The sequence below is a fragment of the Hyperolius riggenbachi genome, chromosome 3 (assembly GCF_040937935.1).
Source record: "Hyperolius riggenbachi isolate aHypRig1 chromosome 3, aHypRig1.pri, whole genome shotgun sequence".
NCBI classification, from domain to species: domain Eukaryota; kingdom Metazoa; phylum Chordata; class Amphibia; order Anura; family Hyperoliidae; genus Hyperolius; species Hyperolius riggenbachi.
In genome coordinates this window covers 53269976-53289673 of record NC_090648.1, presented here as the reverse complement: position 1 = coordinate 53289673, position 19698 = coordinate 53269976, and the positions used below count along the sequence as shown (strand labels likewise).

General features: G+C 47.8%; 1 protein-coding gene across 1 annotated transcript in view; it reads left to right on the top strand.

Annotated features, from left to right (window-relative positions):
- Positions 1-19698, top strand: part of LOC137562609 (A.superbus venom factor 1-like) — a 554872-nt gene that overhangs the window by 523261 nt on the left and 11913 nt on the right. The window contains exons 36-37 of the mRNA XM_068274112.1: positions 1229-1334; positions 6250-6339. Of these exons, the coding sequence (XP_068130213.1) occupies positions 1229-1334; positions 6250-6339 (196 nt within the window). The remainder of the gene's footprint in view (positions 1-1228; positions 1335-6249; positions 6340-19698) is intronic.

Here is a 19698-nt window from a genome sequence, read left to right as displayed (position 1 = left end):
GGCAGCACATGGAATGGGAGGGGCACTGTATATGGGTGATACACAGGGAAGAGGGGGCAGCACATGGAATGGGAAGGGCTTCTGTACATGGGTGATACACCTGGAAGAGGGGGCTGCACATGGAATGTGAGGGGCTGCTGTACATGGATGATACACATGGAAGAGGGGGTGGCACATGGAATGTGAGGGGGTAGCTGTACATGGATGATACACATGGAAGAGGAGGCTGCACATGGGATGTGAGGGGGTAGCTGTACATGGATGATACACATGGAAGAGGGGGCTGCACATGAAATGGGAGGGGGCTGCAGTACATGGATGATACACATGGAAGAGGGGGCAGCACATGGAATGGGAGGGGGCTGCAGTACATGGATGATACACAGGGAAGAGGGGGCTGCACATGGAATGTGAGGGGGCTGCTGTACATGGATGATACACAGGGAAGAGGGGGCTGCACATGGAATGTGAGGGGGCAGCTGTACATGGATGATACACATGGAAGAGGAGGCTGCACATGGAATGGGAGGGGGCTGCAGTACATGGATGATACACATGGAAGATAAGGCTGCACATGGAATGGGAAGGGCTGCTGTACATGGATGATACACATGTAGAGAGGGCGGCACATGGAATGGGAGGTGGTAGCTGTACATGGATGCTACACAGGGAAGAGGGGGCTGCACATGGAATGGGAGGGGGCTGCAGTACATGGATGATACACATGGAAGATAAGGCTGCACATGGAATGGGAAGGGCTGCTGTACATGGATGATACACATGTAGAGAGGGCGGCACATGGAATGGGAGGGGGCTGCTGTACATGGATGATACACAGGAAGAGGGGGCTGCACATGGAATGGAAGGGGCGCTGCTGTACATGGATGATACACATGGAAGAGGGGGCTGCACATGGAATGGAAGGGGCGCTGCTGTACATGGATGATACACATGGAAGAGGGGGCTGCACATGGAATGGGAGAAGCGCTGGGGTACTTGGCCTCTTTGTCTAGGGGCACAAAAAGTATAAACCCAGCCTTGATAAGGTGTGAAAATACCACCTAGGAGAAAACGTAAGAGAAAAGGTGAATGAAATAAGGGCCTAAGAGAGAAAAATGTGGGTACAACAATTATACTAGCTGTATAAAAAAATGCATTTTTCTTGCAGATAACACTTATTTCTTGTTTCTTTGCACCTTGTACCCCCTTCCTTCTGTTTTATCAATAGATTTCCCATGAAGAGGACCTGTGTCTCACAGTCAAACTTAAGCAATATTTTGATGTGGGTTACATTCAGCCTGCATCGGTCACTGTGTATGAATATTATGCAAAAGGTAAGAAATTGGGATTTCTCACTAGCATCCCATTTGATGTACAATCCCATTGCTCATACAGAGGGAGTATAACTAAAGACAGTGCTGGGGGTGCCTGCTAGCTTACATCCTGTGTGCAGACTTCTGGGAACCGATACTATGAAATCTGGTCCAAAACAGAAAACACCCTTTGACTGCCAGCTATTTTTTTTTTTTTTTGCAAAAGCTACACGCCAGTGCCAGCTATATTTGTATACAGGACCAGTTCTGGGGCAGTGTGGGCAGGGTGACCACCCCGGGCGCAGACTGGCAAGTAGAAGAAGGGAAGGGGGCGCAGGCGGAAGGACATAACCACTAGGTAGCCGGTGATGCGCGGCACAGCCAAGTGGAAGAAGAAAGAAGATTACCAGCTCAATCACCTTCCTTGACTCCTCCTGGGCTGCCTGCGTCAGACATCAAGTCATCATCACGTCACCACCGCCTGATGACACCTGATATCCTGTAGTGGTACTGCAGGTTGTCAGTGGGCGGCGCCCATGGAGGAGTCGGCTTTCTGGGCTCTATTCGCCTGTGTGTTTTCCTGGTCCCGGCTTCCTCCTGGATGAGCGGCTGGTCACTAGTAAGTAGGCAGATTTACTTGTGACCTGTGGCTGTGTGACTGTCCCTAAAAAGTAAGGGTTCGAGAGCCCACAGGGCTGGGGGGGAAAGGGGGCGCAATTTTTACACCCTCACTCAGGGTGCAATTTAGCCTAGAAACTGCCCTGTTTGTATTGTCTTGTCCAAATCTGCAAGTACCAAAGTCCACATTAGTCAGTAAGATTGTTATTGAGGTGCAAATAAATTTGAGATGATTGAGAATTATGCAAATTATTCTAAAAATCTATTGTAAAATGGACAAATTAAATCTTGCTGTGAAAGCATCTCACTGGCCCATATTCAAGCTGCGCAGATTTGCAGTAACATTTGCATATTTCTGCATCCATTTAGAACTATTTGCATCTTTCAAGTAAAGTAGAAAGTGAATGGAGGGGACACAAAAACACCTACAGACCTCTACAGCAGTTGGAAGTGGTTTTGTAGTAAAAAGCATTTAGACAGCTGTGGCATATGGATGGGAATACACAGAACTAGGGATGGTCGGAAATGCCCATATCCGATTCCGCGGAAATTTTGATTTCCTATTTTCCAATTTTTAGGATTTTCCGTTCTTTCCATTTCTCTGATTTCCAATTTTCCAATTTTAGAGGAGTATTTTATCAGCCTTTTTTTTTTTTTTTTGCATCGGAGAATGCAAAAAATGAAAAAAAAAACAAAGCGAAAAAAACGAAACTCAGTCTTGTGGTTGGTCTACAATTAAAATTTTGCAGAATAATTCTGCATATCCTCATTGGTCCAATGCTTCCGAGTTCTGACAATAGCAATTCTGCTAAAATTACAGAGTTGCGGTCAATCAGAATTCCATGAAATTCTGATTCCCGTTTTCCGAATTCTTCTCGGAAATTTGGATTTTTGATCGGAAATGCAAAAATTTCAATTCCACAGAATCCCGGTGAGCATCGCTACACAAAACACCTATAGACGTTGGCGGCAGTCTAAGTGTTAATGCAAGCTAGTGTGAAGAGGCCCATACATGAGTCGGTGTAAGGGAAGGTCAACCATGAGACAGACCCTCTCTGATCGAATATGATTCGAAAGACATGTGTTGCCTGCCCATAAACCCCAGACTGATTATCGATAGATTTCAGCATGAAATCTCTCAGAAATGGGCCTAGCACGTCACATACACGCCTAGTGCCACGTGGTACAGATCACGTCACGTGGTACAGGCTATCGTGGTGATGACAGTGAAGGCGGACAGGTGAGATTTTAAAAGACTTCACGGTTACGGGGGCACACTTTACACTTGGGGTGACACCAACCGGGAATCCGTTGGGCTTACCTCCCAAGTTTTTGAGATGAGAAAGAGGAACACCCCTAGTCAAGCATACCATAAAGATTTCATAAGAAAAATATTTTATTTTATAATTCAAATGACACTGGTCCTTTCTGTCATGGTTCATTTTCCTTCATATTAACATTTTAAAATTAGTAATATATCAATTTAAAGGATGGGGATAAAGTTTAGAGGCAATCAAACACATTTTTTAGTAGAGAAATATATATATATATATATACATAGAAAAAAGGAACAAAGTCCAGAAAGAGGGCCAAATGAGGAAAGAGGGACAGAGGAACAGGGTCCCAAAGAGGGACAGTTGAGGGCTATGACATTGGGGATGTTAGTGGTTTCGATATCAAACACCGCTACAGCCATGCACCCGATCGAGCACTTGCGACCTTCCAGCATGTCCAATTGATCCTTAGGACCAATTTTGGCCCGAAATTAATCGAAATATCGAAAGAGCGGACATGCTGTGGCACTGATTTACCTCTGATGCAATAAAGTTATCTAATCGGAAAGGTTTATCGGCCTGAAAAATTGCCGGATGTATGGCCAAACACCCCTTCTCAATTGTAGTATGTTTTGTTTGTCTGAAGACTAAAATAGAAAGACCATTTTAAATGACATTTAATTGAAACCTGAAATATTAAAAAAAAAGTTTCACTTACCTGGGGCTTCTGCAAGCCCCCTGCAGCAGCTCTGTGCCCGCGCAGTCCTGGAACGATCCTCCGGTCCCCTAGCGGCTAAGTTTCATTCTCTACGACTTCCAAGTCAACGGCCATTGCACCTGCGCACCTCTGGTCGCGTGTGTCCTCGTTCGCACTCCTATCGTCAGGAGCATCCTGCGCAGGCGCAGTATGAGAAAACCTCACACGGTGCCTTTGCAGGACACTCCCAGCGACAGAGAGTGCGACCCAGGATGCATGCGGCCATGGGCTGCGCAGGTGTAGTGGCCATCCACATGGCTGAATAGGCGGAAAAAAAAACTTAGCTGCGGTGGGGGACCGGAGGATTGTTCCAGGACGGTGCGAGCACAGGGCAGCTGCAGGGGGCTGGCAGAAGCCCCAAGTAAGTGAAACTTTTTTTTTATTGTTATTATTTTAGGTTTTGTTTAAATATTGTAACGATTATGGAACTTTCTCCGTGATCAGCGCACAACGCGTTCGCTGATACGGCGGAAATCCTCCACAAGCGTATATTTGCAGGCACCCAGCAAAAGGTGCTACGCACCCGTAGAGGGAAATTCCTGTCGGCAAATCCTCTGTACCTCCACAAATGCCAGACAGGAATTGTACAAAGCGCAGAACGCAATCGCAAGAGAGGCGATTGCGAATGAGAACGAGCAAAGGGACAGGTTGTATGTGTGTGCGTCAACCTAGTCGCCACCCCGCGACAGTGCACACACAACAGCAGATACGAAACAGAAACACGATCGCGAGAGGTGCGATCGCCAGACGGGACACAAGGCACATCAGAACTGAATATGAGGTTAGCAAAGGCACAGCAAATAATACAATGAGAATAACAAGGAAAATAACAAACGGTAACTGAACACGAACACCGCACTCATTCGCAACAGTGCACGCGTTCGTATGCGGTCTCCACGTGATAAGCACAATAGAGACAAGCACGCCTAACTAACCAAGACAAGACAAACATGTAACAGCGAGCGCTTGCTTAACGGTTACCTCACCGAGCCTCCAGCAAGCGTTTGTAGCAGACAAGACAAACACACGAAAACAGGGACAAGCAAGAGATAGGATCCACAGTACTAGCGAAAGTGGCTAGCGCGATCCAGGTAGACAGAGTAGCAGAACAGAAGGATCCACAGCACTAGTGAAAGTGGCTAGCGCGATCTAGGTAGACAGAACAGAAGGATCCACAGCGCTAGCGCAAAGTGGCTAGCGCGATCCAAGGAGACAGAACAGAAGGATCCACAGTGCTAGCGCAAAGTGGCTAGCGCGATCCAAGGAGACAGAACAGAAGGATCCACAGCGCTAGCGCAAGATGCAGTGCAGTTTTCCAGGAATTACTCTAAGCTAATCTTCAAACAGAGAGTAAGGCTGACACTCCCGGCAGGAGTGTTACACAGGACTAAATCCTTATGACCAGCGAAGCATTGTGGGAAACACATAGTACTTATAGTACACGCCTCCAATGAATGTGGCCAGGCAATTTGCATGACAACGTATGCAAATTCCTCAGCAAGCACAAGCTGCAAAACTGACAGAAGCTCTTCTTTCCAGAGTCCTGCAGCATGCAAACCCAAACAATGGTCAAAAAGCTGCCTGCCTGCACAGACAGCTGAGCAGATCATTACAAATTTAAAATAGTTTGTGCAGAAACTGTATTAATGTTAAAGAGAACCCGAGGTGGGAATTACTAATACTATTGGGGCACAGAGGCTGGTTGTGCACACTAAGACCAGCCTCTGTTGCCCCATCGTATGCCTCCATGCCCCCCCTGCTCGCCGCTAGAGACCCCGCAGTGCTGGCGACACGCAGCGTGTCGCCAGCACAATGTTTACCTTAGCGCTGTCTATCAGCGCCGCTCCCCCGCCTCCTCCGCATCGGCGCACCCGCCCGTGTCCCTTCCCTCCCGCTGATAGGAGGAAAGTGACGCGGGCGGGTAGCGGCGATGCGGAGGAGGCGGGGGAGCGGCGCTGCTAGACAGCGCTAAGGTAAACATTGTGCTGGTGACACGCTGCGTGTCGCCAGCACTGCGGGGTCTATAGCGGCGAGCAGGGGGGACATGGAGGCATACGATGGGGCAACAGAGGCTGGTCTTAGTGTGCACAACCAGCCTCTGTGCCCCAATAGTATTAGTAATTCCCACCTCGGGTTCTCTTTAAAGTAACCACTAGAGTGAGTTTAAATACTAAACTTTTCCGGGCCTCATCTGTGTGCTTGTCATTCATTTGTAACCACGTTGTCTTCATTTATGACCACATTTATGTTTGTAAGGCTGACTGTATACTTCTGTTTCTACACGCAGAGAACCGCTGCACTAAATTCTACCATGTAGAGGAGGACAGTAAGCTTCTGGGCAGGATCTGCGTGGGAGAAGTGTGCCGCTGTGCTGAAGGTAAAGTGTGATCTACAGTACAATGTTCTCTTGAGCTGATGAATGACTGTTCAGTCCTAAAAAAAATATCTATTTGCTTTTAGTTGACCTTTTCTTTGAGGCCCCTATTTCACTGTTGTGTGTTGTGTTGCCATGTTTTACCGTAGGGTAACGCAATGACAATGCAAGGTAACAGGCCTAGCAGCACACTTACTATGTCACACTTGCTACTTCGTGGCTGTTACAGCATGGATTCACCAATGATTGCTCTTTACATAAAGTTATAGATTGTGGTTTAACACTTTTCCTATGGCCTGCATCTGATGTTCATATACACTGTGTACCTCTGAGGAAGTGGCTTTTGGCCGTGAAACACGTGCCAGGCAGTCTCTTTTGTGAATTGGATCTCTGAAGTGTATCCACATCTTGCATTTGCAACTTGTGACTTGAAGAATAAAGAGTGACTTTGTTCCATTACAACCCCTCCTTTTGTGTCTGGGACAACTATATACATGCAACATCAAAAGGGATCATTAGATTTTTTTTTCAAGCATAGATACATCATTAATATGCCTTAATGAAACAGAACATCTAATTGAGGTTTTGAGAGGATGTTGGCTAATTTATGACTAATAGATAAGATCACTAGTTTACTCAATCCTCACACAATTGGGACTTCACAGAGGCATCGTAAATTCTGAGTTCACAAGCTTTAGCTACAAGCAGAGTGGATGCAATATTTGTCTAGACTGAGAGAAAGAGTTATGGCGTTAAATATCATCAGCCTTGTACCAATATAAAAAAAGTTTTTGTCTTTATTCAATCCTTTGTCCACAACTTTGAACCAATGTACAGTATACATTTTGTCTTTGATATATATATATATATATATATATATATATATATATATATATATATATATATATATATTGATATATATATTGATATATATATATATATATATATATATATATATATATATATATATATATATATATACCCCGTATATTCCGGCGTATAAGACGACTGGGTGTATAAGACGACCCCCCAACTTTTTCAGTTAAAATATAGAGTTTGTGATATACTCGCCGTATAAGACTACCCCTCTTCCAACGTACACCAAATAAAAAAAATCATATACTGGTGCTGTACTGTATGTGGTACCCAGTATATAACATTATGTAGTCAATTGACTGGTTGGATTGGTCAGCTCTCCCTCTCCCTAAGTGGATTGGTCAGCTCTCCTTGTCCACCTGTTTATCAGAGCGGTATGGAAGAATAGATCGTGCTGTACCCATAAAATATGCCTCTTTCACCCCTCTAGCCCACCCTTGTATGCTATTTACCTCCCTCTCTGCCTCTCAGATCTTGCATATGTGCGCCTGCGCCGCTTCACTACAGTCCTCAGCAGCAAGATCTGAGGGACGGTAACAGGATAGGGGGTATGACCCAGCATCAATGATACCCGGCGTATAAGACGACCCCCAACCTTTCAGAAGATTTTCAAGGGTTAAAAAGTAGTCTTATACGCAGGAATATACAGTATATATATATATATATATATATATATATATATACATATATATATATATATACACACATATACACACATATACAGTACAGACCTAAAGTTTGGACACACCTTCTAATTCAAAGGGTTTTCTTTATTTTCATGACTATCAACATTGTAGATTCACACTGAAGGCATCCAAACTATGAATTAACACATGTGGAAGTATAGTACATAACCATAAAGTGTGAAACAACTGAAAATATGTCATATTCTTGGTTCTTCAAAGTAGCCACCTTTTTGCTTTGATTACTGCTTTGCACACTCGTGGCATTCTCTTGATGAGCTTCAAGAGGTAGTCACCTGAAATGGTCTTCCAACAGTCTTGAAGGAGTTCCCAGAGATGCTTAGCACTTGTTGGCCCTTTTGCCTTCACTCTGCGGTCCAGCTCACCCCAAACCATCTCGATTGGGTTCAGGTCTGGTGACTGTGGAGGCCAGGTCATCTGACGCAGCACCCCATCACTCTCCTTCCGGGTCAAATAGCCCTTACACAGCCTGGAGGTGTGTTTGGGGTCACTGTCCTGTTAAAAAATAAATGATGGTCCAACTAAATGCAAACTGGATGGAATAGCATGCCGCTGCAAGATGCTGTGGTAGCCATGATAGTTCAGTATGCCTTCAATGTTGAATAAATCCCCAACATCACACATCCTCCTCCATGCTTCACAGTGGGAACCAGGCATGTAGAGTCCATCCGTTCACCTTTTCTGCGTCGTCGCACAAAGACACGGTGGCCGGAACCATAGATCTCAAATTTGGACTCATCAGACCAAAGCAAAGATTTCCACTGGTCTAATGTCCTTGTGTTCCTTAGCCCAAACAAGTCTCTTCTGCTTGTTGTCTGTCCTTAGCAGTGGTTTCCTAGCAGATATTCTACCATGAAGGCCTGATTCACACAGTCTCCTCTTAACAGTTGTTCTAGAGATGTGTCTGCTGCTAGAACTCTATGTGGCATTGACCTGGTCTCTAACCTGAGCTGCTGTTAACCTGGAATTTCTGAAGCTGGTGACTTGGATGAACTTCTCCGCAGCAGAGGTGACTCTTGGTTTTCCTTTCCTGAACCCGGTTCACAAACTGAAAATCGGAGGTTCGTGCCATCTCTAGTGTATACATGAATCAGGGAGTGTAATTAGAGTACTGCTTCACACTGACACACCAAACGCACTGTGTAACGCACCCCAAACAGCAGTTTGCGTAGTGATGGCCGTGGCGGTTTTAAAGCCCATATTGTCGCCGGGCTGTGGTAGCTCAATGATAGAACAACAATGACTGTCCAGCTGATCAAATTTGGTCTTTCCACAATGAAGCAACAACCTTATTATCTTCTTGGATGTAGGTAGGCATAGGTAGGTGCCCCAGTATAGGTAGGTAGGCATAGGTAGGTGTCCCAGTATAGGTAGATAGGCATAGGTAGGTGCCCCAGTAGTTAGCTAGGAATAGGTAGGAGTCCCAGTATAGGTAGATAGACATAGGTAGGTGCCCCAGTAGTTAGCTAGGCATAGGTAGGAGTCCCAGTATAGGTAGGTAGGCATAGGTAGGTGTCCCAGTATAGGTAGATAGTAGTGTTGGGCGAACAGTGTTCGCCACTGTTCGGGTTCTGCAGAACATCACCCTGTTCGGGTGATGTTCGAGTTCGGCCGAACACCTGACGGTGCTCGGCCAAACCGTTCGGCCATATGGCCGAACTAAGAGCGCATGGCCGAACGTTCCCCGAACGTTCGGCTAGCGCTGTGATTGGCCGAACGGGTCACGTGGTTCGGACCCGAACGCGCTCTGATTGGCCGAACTGTCACGTGGTTCGGGTAAATAAATACCCGAACCACGTCATATCTCCGCCATTTGTCTGTGGGTTTAGCTTTGGGTAGGCAGGCAGGGTAGTTCGCGCTCCAGCCACGCTAGCCAGGGTCCCCCCCAGTCATTGTGTGTCGCTGCTGGGAACAGTAGTACACCGCTCGTTCAGCCACACTATATAGCATTCTGTGTACTGTTCTGTGTCTGCTGGGAACAGTAGTACACCGCTCGTTCAGCCACACTATATAGCATTCTGTGTACTGTTCTGTGTCTGCTGGGAACAGTAGTACACCGCTCGTTCAGCCACACTATATAGCATTCTGTGTACTGTTCTGTGTCTGCTGGGAACAGTAGTACACCGCTCGTTCAGCCACACTATATAGCATTCTGTGTACTGTTCTGTGTCTGCTGGGAACAGTAGTACACCGCTCGTTCAGCCACACTATATAGCATTCTGTGTACTGTTCTGTGTCTGCTGGGAACAGTAGTACACCGCTCGTTCAGCCACACTATATAGCATTCTGTGTACTGTTCTGTGTCTGCTGGGAATAGTGGTACACCGCTCGTTCAGCCACACTATATAGCATTCTGTGTACTGTTCTGTGTCTGCTGGGAATAGTGGTACACCGCTCGTTCAGCCACACTATATAGCATTCTGTGTACTGTTCTGTGTCTGCTGGGAACAGTAGTACACCGCTCGTTCAGCCACACTATATAGCATTCTGTGTACTGTTCTGTGTCTGCTGGGAACAGTAGTACACCGCTCGTTCAGCCACACTATATAGCATTCTGTGTACTGTTCTGTGTCTGCTGGGAATAGTGGTACACCGCTCGTTCAGCCACACTATATAGCATTCTGTGTACTGTTCTGTGTCTGCTGGGAATAGTGGTACACCGCTCGTTCAGCCACACTATATAGCATTCTGTGTACTGTTCTGTGTCTGCTGGGAACAGTAGTACACCGCTCGTTCAGCCACACTATATAGCATTCTGTGTACTGTTCTGTGTCTGCTGGGAACAGTAGTACACCGCTCGTTCAGCCACACTATATAGCATTCTGTGTACTGTTCTGTGTCTGCTGGGAACAGTAGTACACCGCTCGTTCAGCCACACTATATAGCATTCTGTGTACTGTTCTGTGTCTGCTGGGAATAGTGGTACACCGCTCGTTCAGCCACACTATATAGCATTCTGTGTACTGTTCTGTGTCTGCTGGGAATAGTGGTACACCGCTCGTTCAGCCACACTATATAGCATTCTGTGTACTGTTCTGTGTCTGCTGGGAACAGTAGTACACCGCTCGTTCAGCCACACTATATAGCATTCTGTGTACTGTTCTGTGTCTGCTGGGAACAGTAGTACACCGCTCGTTCAGCCACACTATATAGCATTCTGTGTACTGTTCTGTGTCTGCTGGGAATAGTGGTACACCGCTCGTTCAGCCACACTATATAGCATTCTGTGTACTGTTCTGTGTCTGCTGGGAATAGTGGTACACCGCTCGTTCAGCCACACTATATAGCATTCTGTGTACTGTTCTGTGTCTGCTGGGAACAGTAGTACACCGCTCGTTCAGCCACACTATATAGCATTCTGTGTACTGTTCTGTGTCTGCTGGGAACAGTAGTACACCGCTCGTTCAGCCACACTATATAGCATTCTGTGTACTGTTCTGTGTCTGCTGGGAATAGTGGTACACCGCTCGTTCAGCCACACTATATAGCATTCTGTGTACTGTTCTGTGTCTGCTGGGAATAGTGGTACACCGCTCGTTCAGCCACACTATATAGCATTCTGTGTACTGTTCTGTGTCTGCTGGGAACAGTAGTACACCGCTCGTTCAGCCACACTATATAGCATTCTGTGTACTGTTCTGTGTCTGCTGGGAATAGTGGTACACCGCTCGTTCAGCCACACTATATAGCATTCTGTGTACTGTTCTGTGTCTGCTGGGAATAGTGGTACACCGCTCACCCGTCACTGTATAGCATTGTGCTCTGTGTCGCTGCTGGGAATAGTGGTACTGTATAGCATTTCTGTACTGCCACTGTACTGCTGCCAGTCAGCGTGTACTGTAAGGATAAGTGAAATGAGGAAGAAATCCGGTGAAAGAGGGAGGGGCAAGGGAAGAGGTGTTTCCCCTGACGGTTCACGTACAGGCCACAGGGGAGCACCCAAGAAAACCCACTCAATACCGCCCATGTTGTCCAGGACAACAACCCTCACAAATCCAAAAGAACAGGACCAGATAATTACTTGGATGACCTCTCAAGTGTCCAGCAGTGGGTTAAGCAGCACCAGCACATCACGCACGAGGTCCGAGTCCTCAGCCAGTTACAAGGAGCCAGTGGGCACAAAGCTGACACAACCGGCAGCGACACCACGCACACAACTGCCAGATAACCAGTCCGATGAATTACCTCAGGACACAATGGGGTATTCGCAGGAGCTATTCCCAGCCCAACAAACTTCCACCTTTCAAAGGTCAATGGAGGAACAGCCAGAAATGTTGTGCCTGGATTCACAACCGTTAACTGTGGGAAATGCACCGCGCACTGAAATACAAGGCGAGTCCGAAGAGGACTCGGAAACCCAAATCCCAGAGCAATTTGGGCAGGAGGGGTTGCAATTGCAGGAGGTCGGCCGACAAGATCTGGAAGACGACGTTGGAGTGTGCTGCGCAGAGGTTGTTGTGGGGAGCTCTACTCCACGGCGGTGGCCCACAATGACATATGACGAGTTTGAGGAGATGGAAGAGGAGGGTATGGACAATGTGGACAGAGACCCAGATTTTGTTTGTGAACGAGAACATCGCCGTCGTAGCAGCAGCACAGATGAGTCTGTTGAAGAACACACTGCTGCACGAGTTCGCCTTGTGCCACAAGGTAGGCGGCGCGCAATTTCAGGCACCACAAGCGTGGAAGTTCAAGTGAGAGGCAAAAGAGGAGCAAACAGAAATCGCCAGCAAGGAGGCAGGTGCTCCAAAGTCTGGGCTTTCTTTGAAGACTGCACTGAGGATGTTACCATGGCGATTTGCAAGGTGTGCAAGACCCGCCTGAGCAGGGGGAAAAATATTAACAACCTCTCCACCACCAGCATGAGCCGTCACATGCTATCCAAACATCCCACTCTTTGGGCAAACGCGTCAGGACAGGGTACCAGAAACAACACTGCCTCCCTTGGGTTCACCAGACTCACCACCAGACCCGCCTCAGCAGCAGCAGTAGCCCAGCCATTGCGTGGTTCACAACATTCACAAACATCAGACGACGCTGACACTGTCACTTTCCGGAGTAGTGCTCTTGAGGTCTCCCAGTGTTCATCAAACACAACAACCAACAGCCCTTCCGTGTGCAGCGCTACGGTTCAGTTGTCTGTGTCGGAGATGTTTGAGCGCAAGAGGAAATTGCCAGCAAATGACCCCCGGGCCGTGGCAGTAACAGCCAGCATAGCCAAGCTTCTGGCCTGCGAAATGCTGCCATATCGATTGGTGGAGACAAACAGCTTCAAGGGCATGATGTCAGTGGCCATCCCACGTTACGTGGTTCCCAGCCGCTACCACTTTGCACGCTCTGCAGTGCCTGAGTTGCATGAGCACGTGGTCAGCAAAATAACCCGAAGCTTGAAGAATGCCGTTGCCTGCAAGGTTCACCTCACCACTGACACCTGGACGAGTGCGTTCGGCCAGGGTCGATACATCTCCCTTACCGCGCACTGGGTGAACCTTGTGGAGCCTGGCAGCGATTCCTCACCTGCTACGGCACGGGTGTTGCCCACGCCACAAACAGCTGCACCGCCGTCCCTCCCACTGGATAACAGCAGCACCTACCTCTCTGACTCCTTCTCCTCCAACGCATCTCAAAGCTGTACCTCATCCGGAAACGCTAACCCAGCAGCAGTAGGATCGTGGAAGCAGTGCAGCACAGCTGTTGGCATGCGTCAGCAAGCGTTGCTGAAGCTAATCTGCCTTGGGGATAAGCAGCACACAGGGGAGGAAATTTGGAGGGGAATAAAGGAACAGACGGATTTGTGGCTGGCACCGCTGGACCTGAAACCGGGCATGGTTGTGTGTGATAATGGGAGTAATCTCATTCGCGCTTTAAGGTTGGCTAAGCTGACACACATCCCTTGCCTGGCGCACGTGATGAACCTAGTAGTTCAGCGGTTCCTGAGGACATACCCAGGCGTGCCCGATCTGCTGTTGAAGGTGCGTCGAGTGTCCAAACATTGTAGAAATTCCAGTACTGCTTCGGGGGCACTCGCCAAGATGCAGGAGCGCTTCAATCTCCCCCACCATCGCTTGCTGTGTGATGTCCCTACGCGCTGGAATTCTACGCTGCACATGCTAGCCCGCTTTTGCGAGCAGAAGAGTGCAGTGGTCCAGTACATGACGGCGCAGTACCGAGGCGCATCCGGCCAGCTGCCAAGCTTCTGTGGATCCGATTGGGCCAACATGTTGGACCTCTGCCAAGTCCTCCAAAATTTTGAGCAATCCACGTTGCTTGTGAGCAGTGACAACTCTTCAGTCAGCATTACCATACCACTGCTGTGTTTACTGAAGAGGTCGATGTTAAAAATCAAGGAAACAGCTGTCATGATGCAACTGGGGGAATCTGAAGGAGAAAACGATCAGCGTGATGGTACCAACATCAGGCCATCCGCCTCAGGGAACGCTGGCCCCAGCAGCTATGACGAAGAAGAGGAGGAGGAACAGCTGGAGTTGGAGCAGGAATTTCATGCCACCACTGACGAGGGCCAGAGCGGTGCACGTTGGACTTCCACAATTCAACGCGAATGGTCAGCAGAAGCAGACCAGGAGGAAGGTGACGACTATGATGCATCACAACAACTATCACAACGCTCACAAGAGGATGATGAGGATTCTGGTAGGACTCTGGCACACATGGCTCAATTCATGCTAGACTGCATTGAACGTGACCCACGCATTGTGCGCATTCTGGACAACACCAATTACTGGGTTTATACCCTTCTGGATCCACGGTACAAACACAATGTTCCAAAACTGCTTGAAGAAAGAGTCAGACAGGTCAAAATGGAAGAATACCAGCAGGCCCTTGTGGAGACTTTAGAGAGGAGATTGACATCCTCCCCCTCCTCTAGCCAGTTGTACGCAGACAGACTGACTTCCGCAAACCCAGGACGACCAGGAGGGCAGCAAACAACGCAAGCCGCAGCTAGTACCCAAAAGGGAATGGTATCGGCAGTGTCCTTGGAGTGGGAAAATTTTCTGACACCCATGCAGCCGCAGCCCACTGAACAGCAAGCGTGCAGATCCACCTCCAACACCGATCGCCTGGAGAAGATGGTCAAGGACTACATGTCAGATGGCGTAGCTGTGTCGAACCATCCATCTGCACCCTTCAACTATTGGGTATCGAAGCTAGACACCTGGCACGAACTGGCAATGTACGCAATAGAGGTGCTGGCTTGCCCGGCAGCCAGCGTTATGTCGGAACGCTGTTTCAGTGCTGCCGGAGGCATCGTCACAGATCGGCGTATCCGCCTCTCTACAGAAAATGCAGACCGTCTGACTCAAATTAAAATGAATCAATCCTGGATTGGAAATGACTACGCAACACTCCAGGACCCCAACCAAGTAACATGACCAATGAACATCTGGGATGGTGTTGCGTTTCCGGGCCCTGTTTATTGAACCTCTCATCTGTATTACATTTATGACTGCATGGCGGCAAAAAGCATTGCTGCTATATCCGCACGCTTTTTGTCCACATGCAAGGCCTGGGTTGTTGTGTCTCACAAAGCGTGGCCTTCTCCTCCTGCGCCTGCTCCTGTTCCATCACGTCTGCTGCTGCTGGGTTAGCGTTGCCGCGTGGTCCCTGTTTATTGAACCACTTATCTTTATTACATTTATGACTGCATGGCGGTACAAAGCCTGCTATCCGCACGCTTCTTGCCCTCATGCAAGGCCTGGGTTGTTGTGTCTCACAAAGCGTGGCCTTCTCCTCCTGCGCCTCCTCCTGTTCCATCACGTCTGCTGCTGCTGGGTTAGCGTTGCCGCGTGGTCCCTGTTTATTGAACCACTTATCTTTATTACATTTATGACTGCATGGCGGTACAAAGCCTGCTATCCGCACGCTTCTTGCCCTCATGCAAGGCCTGGGTTGTTGTGTCTCACAAAGCGTGGCCTTCTCCTCCTGCGCCTCCTCCTGTTCCATCACGTCTGCTGCTGCTGGGTTAGCGTTGCCGCGTGGTCCCTGTTTATTGAACCACTTATCTTTATTACATTTATGACTGCATGGCGGTACAAAGCATGCTATCCGCACGCTTCTTGCCCTCATGCAAGGCCTGGGTTGTTGTGTCTCACAAAGCGTGGCCTTCTCCTCCTGCGCCTGCTCCTGTTCCATCACGTCTGCTGCTGCTGGGTTAGCGTTGCCGCGTGGTCCCTGTTTATTGAACCACTTATCTTTATTACATTTATGACTGCATGGCGGTACAAAGCCTGCTATCCGCACGCTTCTTGCCCTCATGCAAGGCCGGGGTTGTTGTGTCTCACAAAGCGTGGCCTTCTTCTCCTCCTGCGCCACCCTCCTCCTGTTCCATCACGTGTGCTGCTGCTGGGTTAGCGTTACCGGTCCCTTTTCCTGGAACCTCTTATATGTATTACATTTATGACTGCATGCCGACAAAAAACATGTTACCTGTGCAAAGAAAACAGACATTTCCCGCATTTAAAAGACAGTTTTCCCTTTGAAACTTTAAAATCGATTTTCTCAAAAACTATAAGCTCTTTTTGCTAATTTTTTTTTCCTCTTGTACCCACTCCCAAGGTGCACATACCCTGTAAATTTGGGGTATGTAGCATGTAAGGAGGCTTTACAAACCACAAAAGTTCGGGTCCCCATTGACTTCCATTATGTTCGGAGTTCGGGTCGAACACCCGAACATCGCGGCCATGTTCGGCCTGTTCGGCCCGAACCCGAACATCTAGATGTTCGCCCAACACTAGTAGATAGGCATTGGTAGGTGGCCCAGTAGTTAGCTAGGCATAGGTAGAAGTCCCAGTATAGGTAGGTAGGCATAGGTAGGTGCCTCAATAGTTAGCTAGGCATAGGTAGGAGTTTCAGTATAGGTAGGTAGGCATAGGTAGGTGTTCCAGTATAAGTAGGTAGGCATAGGTAGGTGTCCCAGTATAGGTAGATAGGCATAGGTAGGTGCCCCAGTAGTTAGCTAGGCATAGGCAGGAGTCCCAGTATAGGTAGGTAGGCATAGGTAGGTGCCCTAGTATAGGTAGGTAGGTTGGCATAGGTAGGTGTCCCCGTATAGGTAAGTAGGTGCACCAGTAGTTAGGTAGGCATAGGTAGGTGTCCCAGTATAGATAGTTAGGCAGGGCCTGGCTGGCACAGTAATAGCAATTACCAAGGTCCAGCTGCAACAGATAGGGCTGTATAATGCACCGTCAGTGGGCAACACACACACACAAAAAAGGAGAACATTAGCTCTCAAAAGAGCTGTTGAGAGGTGCTATTTTAGCAATAACAATCAGCCAGGAGCAAGCTAACAAGCCTACAAGAGCCTAACTAATCTTTCCCTATGAGAGTCTGCCAGCAGCTGTCCCTTCACTAATTACTGCAGGTACACGAGTGAGTGTAACAGCCAGCGCTGCCTGCCTTTTATAATGGGGGGAGTGACTCCAGGAGAGAGTGTAGCCTAATTGGCTACAATGTGCCTGCTGACTGTGATGTAGAGGGTCAAGGTTGACCCTAATGGTGCACTATGGGGGCAAACCGAACTTCCAAAAAAGTTTGCCTTCGCTGGCGAACGCGAACCACCGAAAGTTTGCCTGGAACCGTTCGCCGGCGAACTGTTCGGGCCATCTCTAGCTCTGATGACATAGTTTAGGAATGGCTGGTAAACAATAGTTCAAGCTGATAAGATAGTTTGGGATCATTGGAAGATGCAGAGCACTATGTGCTAGTCCTCTGGACATACCATATTTGCCGTCGTATAAGACGCTCTGGAATATAAGATGCACTGAGGTTTAGGGGGAAAAAAGCAGGGAAAAAAATATATACTAAACTTAGTGTGTTCATGTTCTAGGAGTGTCTTGTACACATTCTCCCCAAATAGTTTTCTCCTGTGTCCCCATGTGTCCTCCTGCGTGGCCCATGTCTGCCCCATGTGTGTGTATGCCCCATGGCAACAAAATAGGTGTGGCTATAACCTGCGGCGCGATAAGCGTGGCAAAAAAATGGCCATGGCCATGACCGGATGAGGTCGGAGTTAACTGTAATTTAAAGTAAACCCGAGGTGAGAGTGATATGGAGGCTGCCATATTTATTTCCTTTCAAACAATACTAGTTGCCTGGCAGCCCTGCTGATCTATTCGGCTGCAGTAGTGAACTGAATTACACCAGTAACAAGCATGCAGCTAATCTTGTCAGTTCTGACAATATTGTCAGAAACCCCTGACCTTCTACATGCTTGTTCAGGGTCTATGGTTGAAAGAATTAGAGGCAGAGGACCAGCACGACAGCCAGGCAACTGGTATTGCTTAAAAGGAGATAAATATGGCAGCCTCAATATTATTCTCACCTTGGGTTCCCTTTAAAAATACAATGTAAAGACAGTGGGCCCAAGTTTTGGTGACCCTTTCCCCAGAAAATTAACATAATTGTGCGGGTTTTCTCAAGAAAATACACGTAATGTGAGCAGATTTGCCCAGAAAAAAACGTTCAACCATGTCAGCAGATTTGACCAGAAAATAAGTTCAGTCATGTCGGCAGATTTGACAAGAAACTATGTTCAATCATGTGGCAGATTTGAAAAGAAAATATGTTCACTCATGTGGCAGATTTGACCAGAAAACACGTTCAATCATGTGTCAGATTTGACCAAAAAACACATTCAATTATGTGGCAGATTTGACCAGAAAATACGTGCAATCATGTGGCAGATTTGACCAGAAAATACATGCAATCATGTGGCAGATTTGACCAGAAAATATGTGCAACCATGTGGCAGACTTGACCAGAAAATATGTTAAATCATGTGGCAAATATGACCAGAAAACACTTCAATCATGTGGCAGATTTGACCAGAAAACACTTCAATCATGTGGCAGATTTGACCAGAAAAGACAATCATGTGGCAGACTTGACCAGAAAACACTTCAATCATGTGGTAGACTTGACCAGAAAATACACCTGCTAATAAAGAAAAAAAAAACATTTACTCACCTGCAGAAGACCTCCTGTCCCGGCCTCCCTCCGACGCGTAGCTCCCACGATCCTCTGCAAGCCAGCGACTGAAACTCCCGCGCTGAGAGCAGGGCTACGGGAAAATGGCACCCGAAGCCCTGCACTGCAGACTCAAAGTCTCCAGAGCAGGGCTTCGGATGCCATTTTACCGTAGCCCTGCTCTGCCGCTGCCGGAGCTGCGGGCTGCTGCTGCCGGTGAACTGACGTGAAAGTCAATTCACGCTGGGGAGTGCTTTAGGGGTGCTTGGACAATTTTTGTGGGTGCCTCAGCATCCCCCTGGTGCCGCCACTGCCCGCGGGCACAATAAATGAGGTAAGCCAGCTGCCACAGCACACACAGGGGGCCAGGAGACATAAGGAGGGGGGGGGGAGATGGTACGCAGGGGGAGCAGACACACACAGGGACACATAAGGGAGTCCCTGCCTTTGCATTATAAGATGCAGGAACTTTTTCTCCCCATTTGTTGGGGAGAAAAAGTGTGTCTTATACAGCCTTAAATACAGTATTTTTTCAAGTAGGTGTAGTCATGAGTAAGGAACGCTGAGCTTTGGGGATCCTCGAAGGAGATGAGAGATTATCTTTAGCCTTTTTGGATTTGGCTTGTGGTGAGCTTTGCCACTCTCTGCAAAGTCTTTTATTTGAAGTGGTAGAGTCCATTGCTAAATCATCTTGTGGGTCTAGTAGGTTGTGCTTCTGTAACAGTTCGAGACCCTCTTGGAGAGAAGTAATTTGAACATTTTGGTAACCCAATTTTAACTGCAGCATAAAGAGAAATCC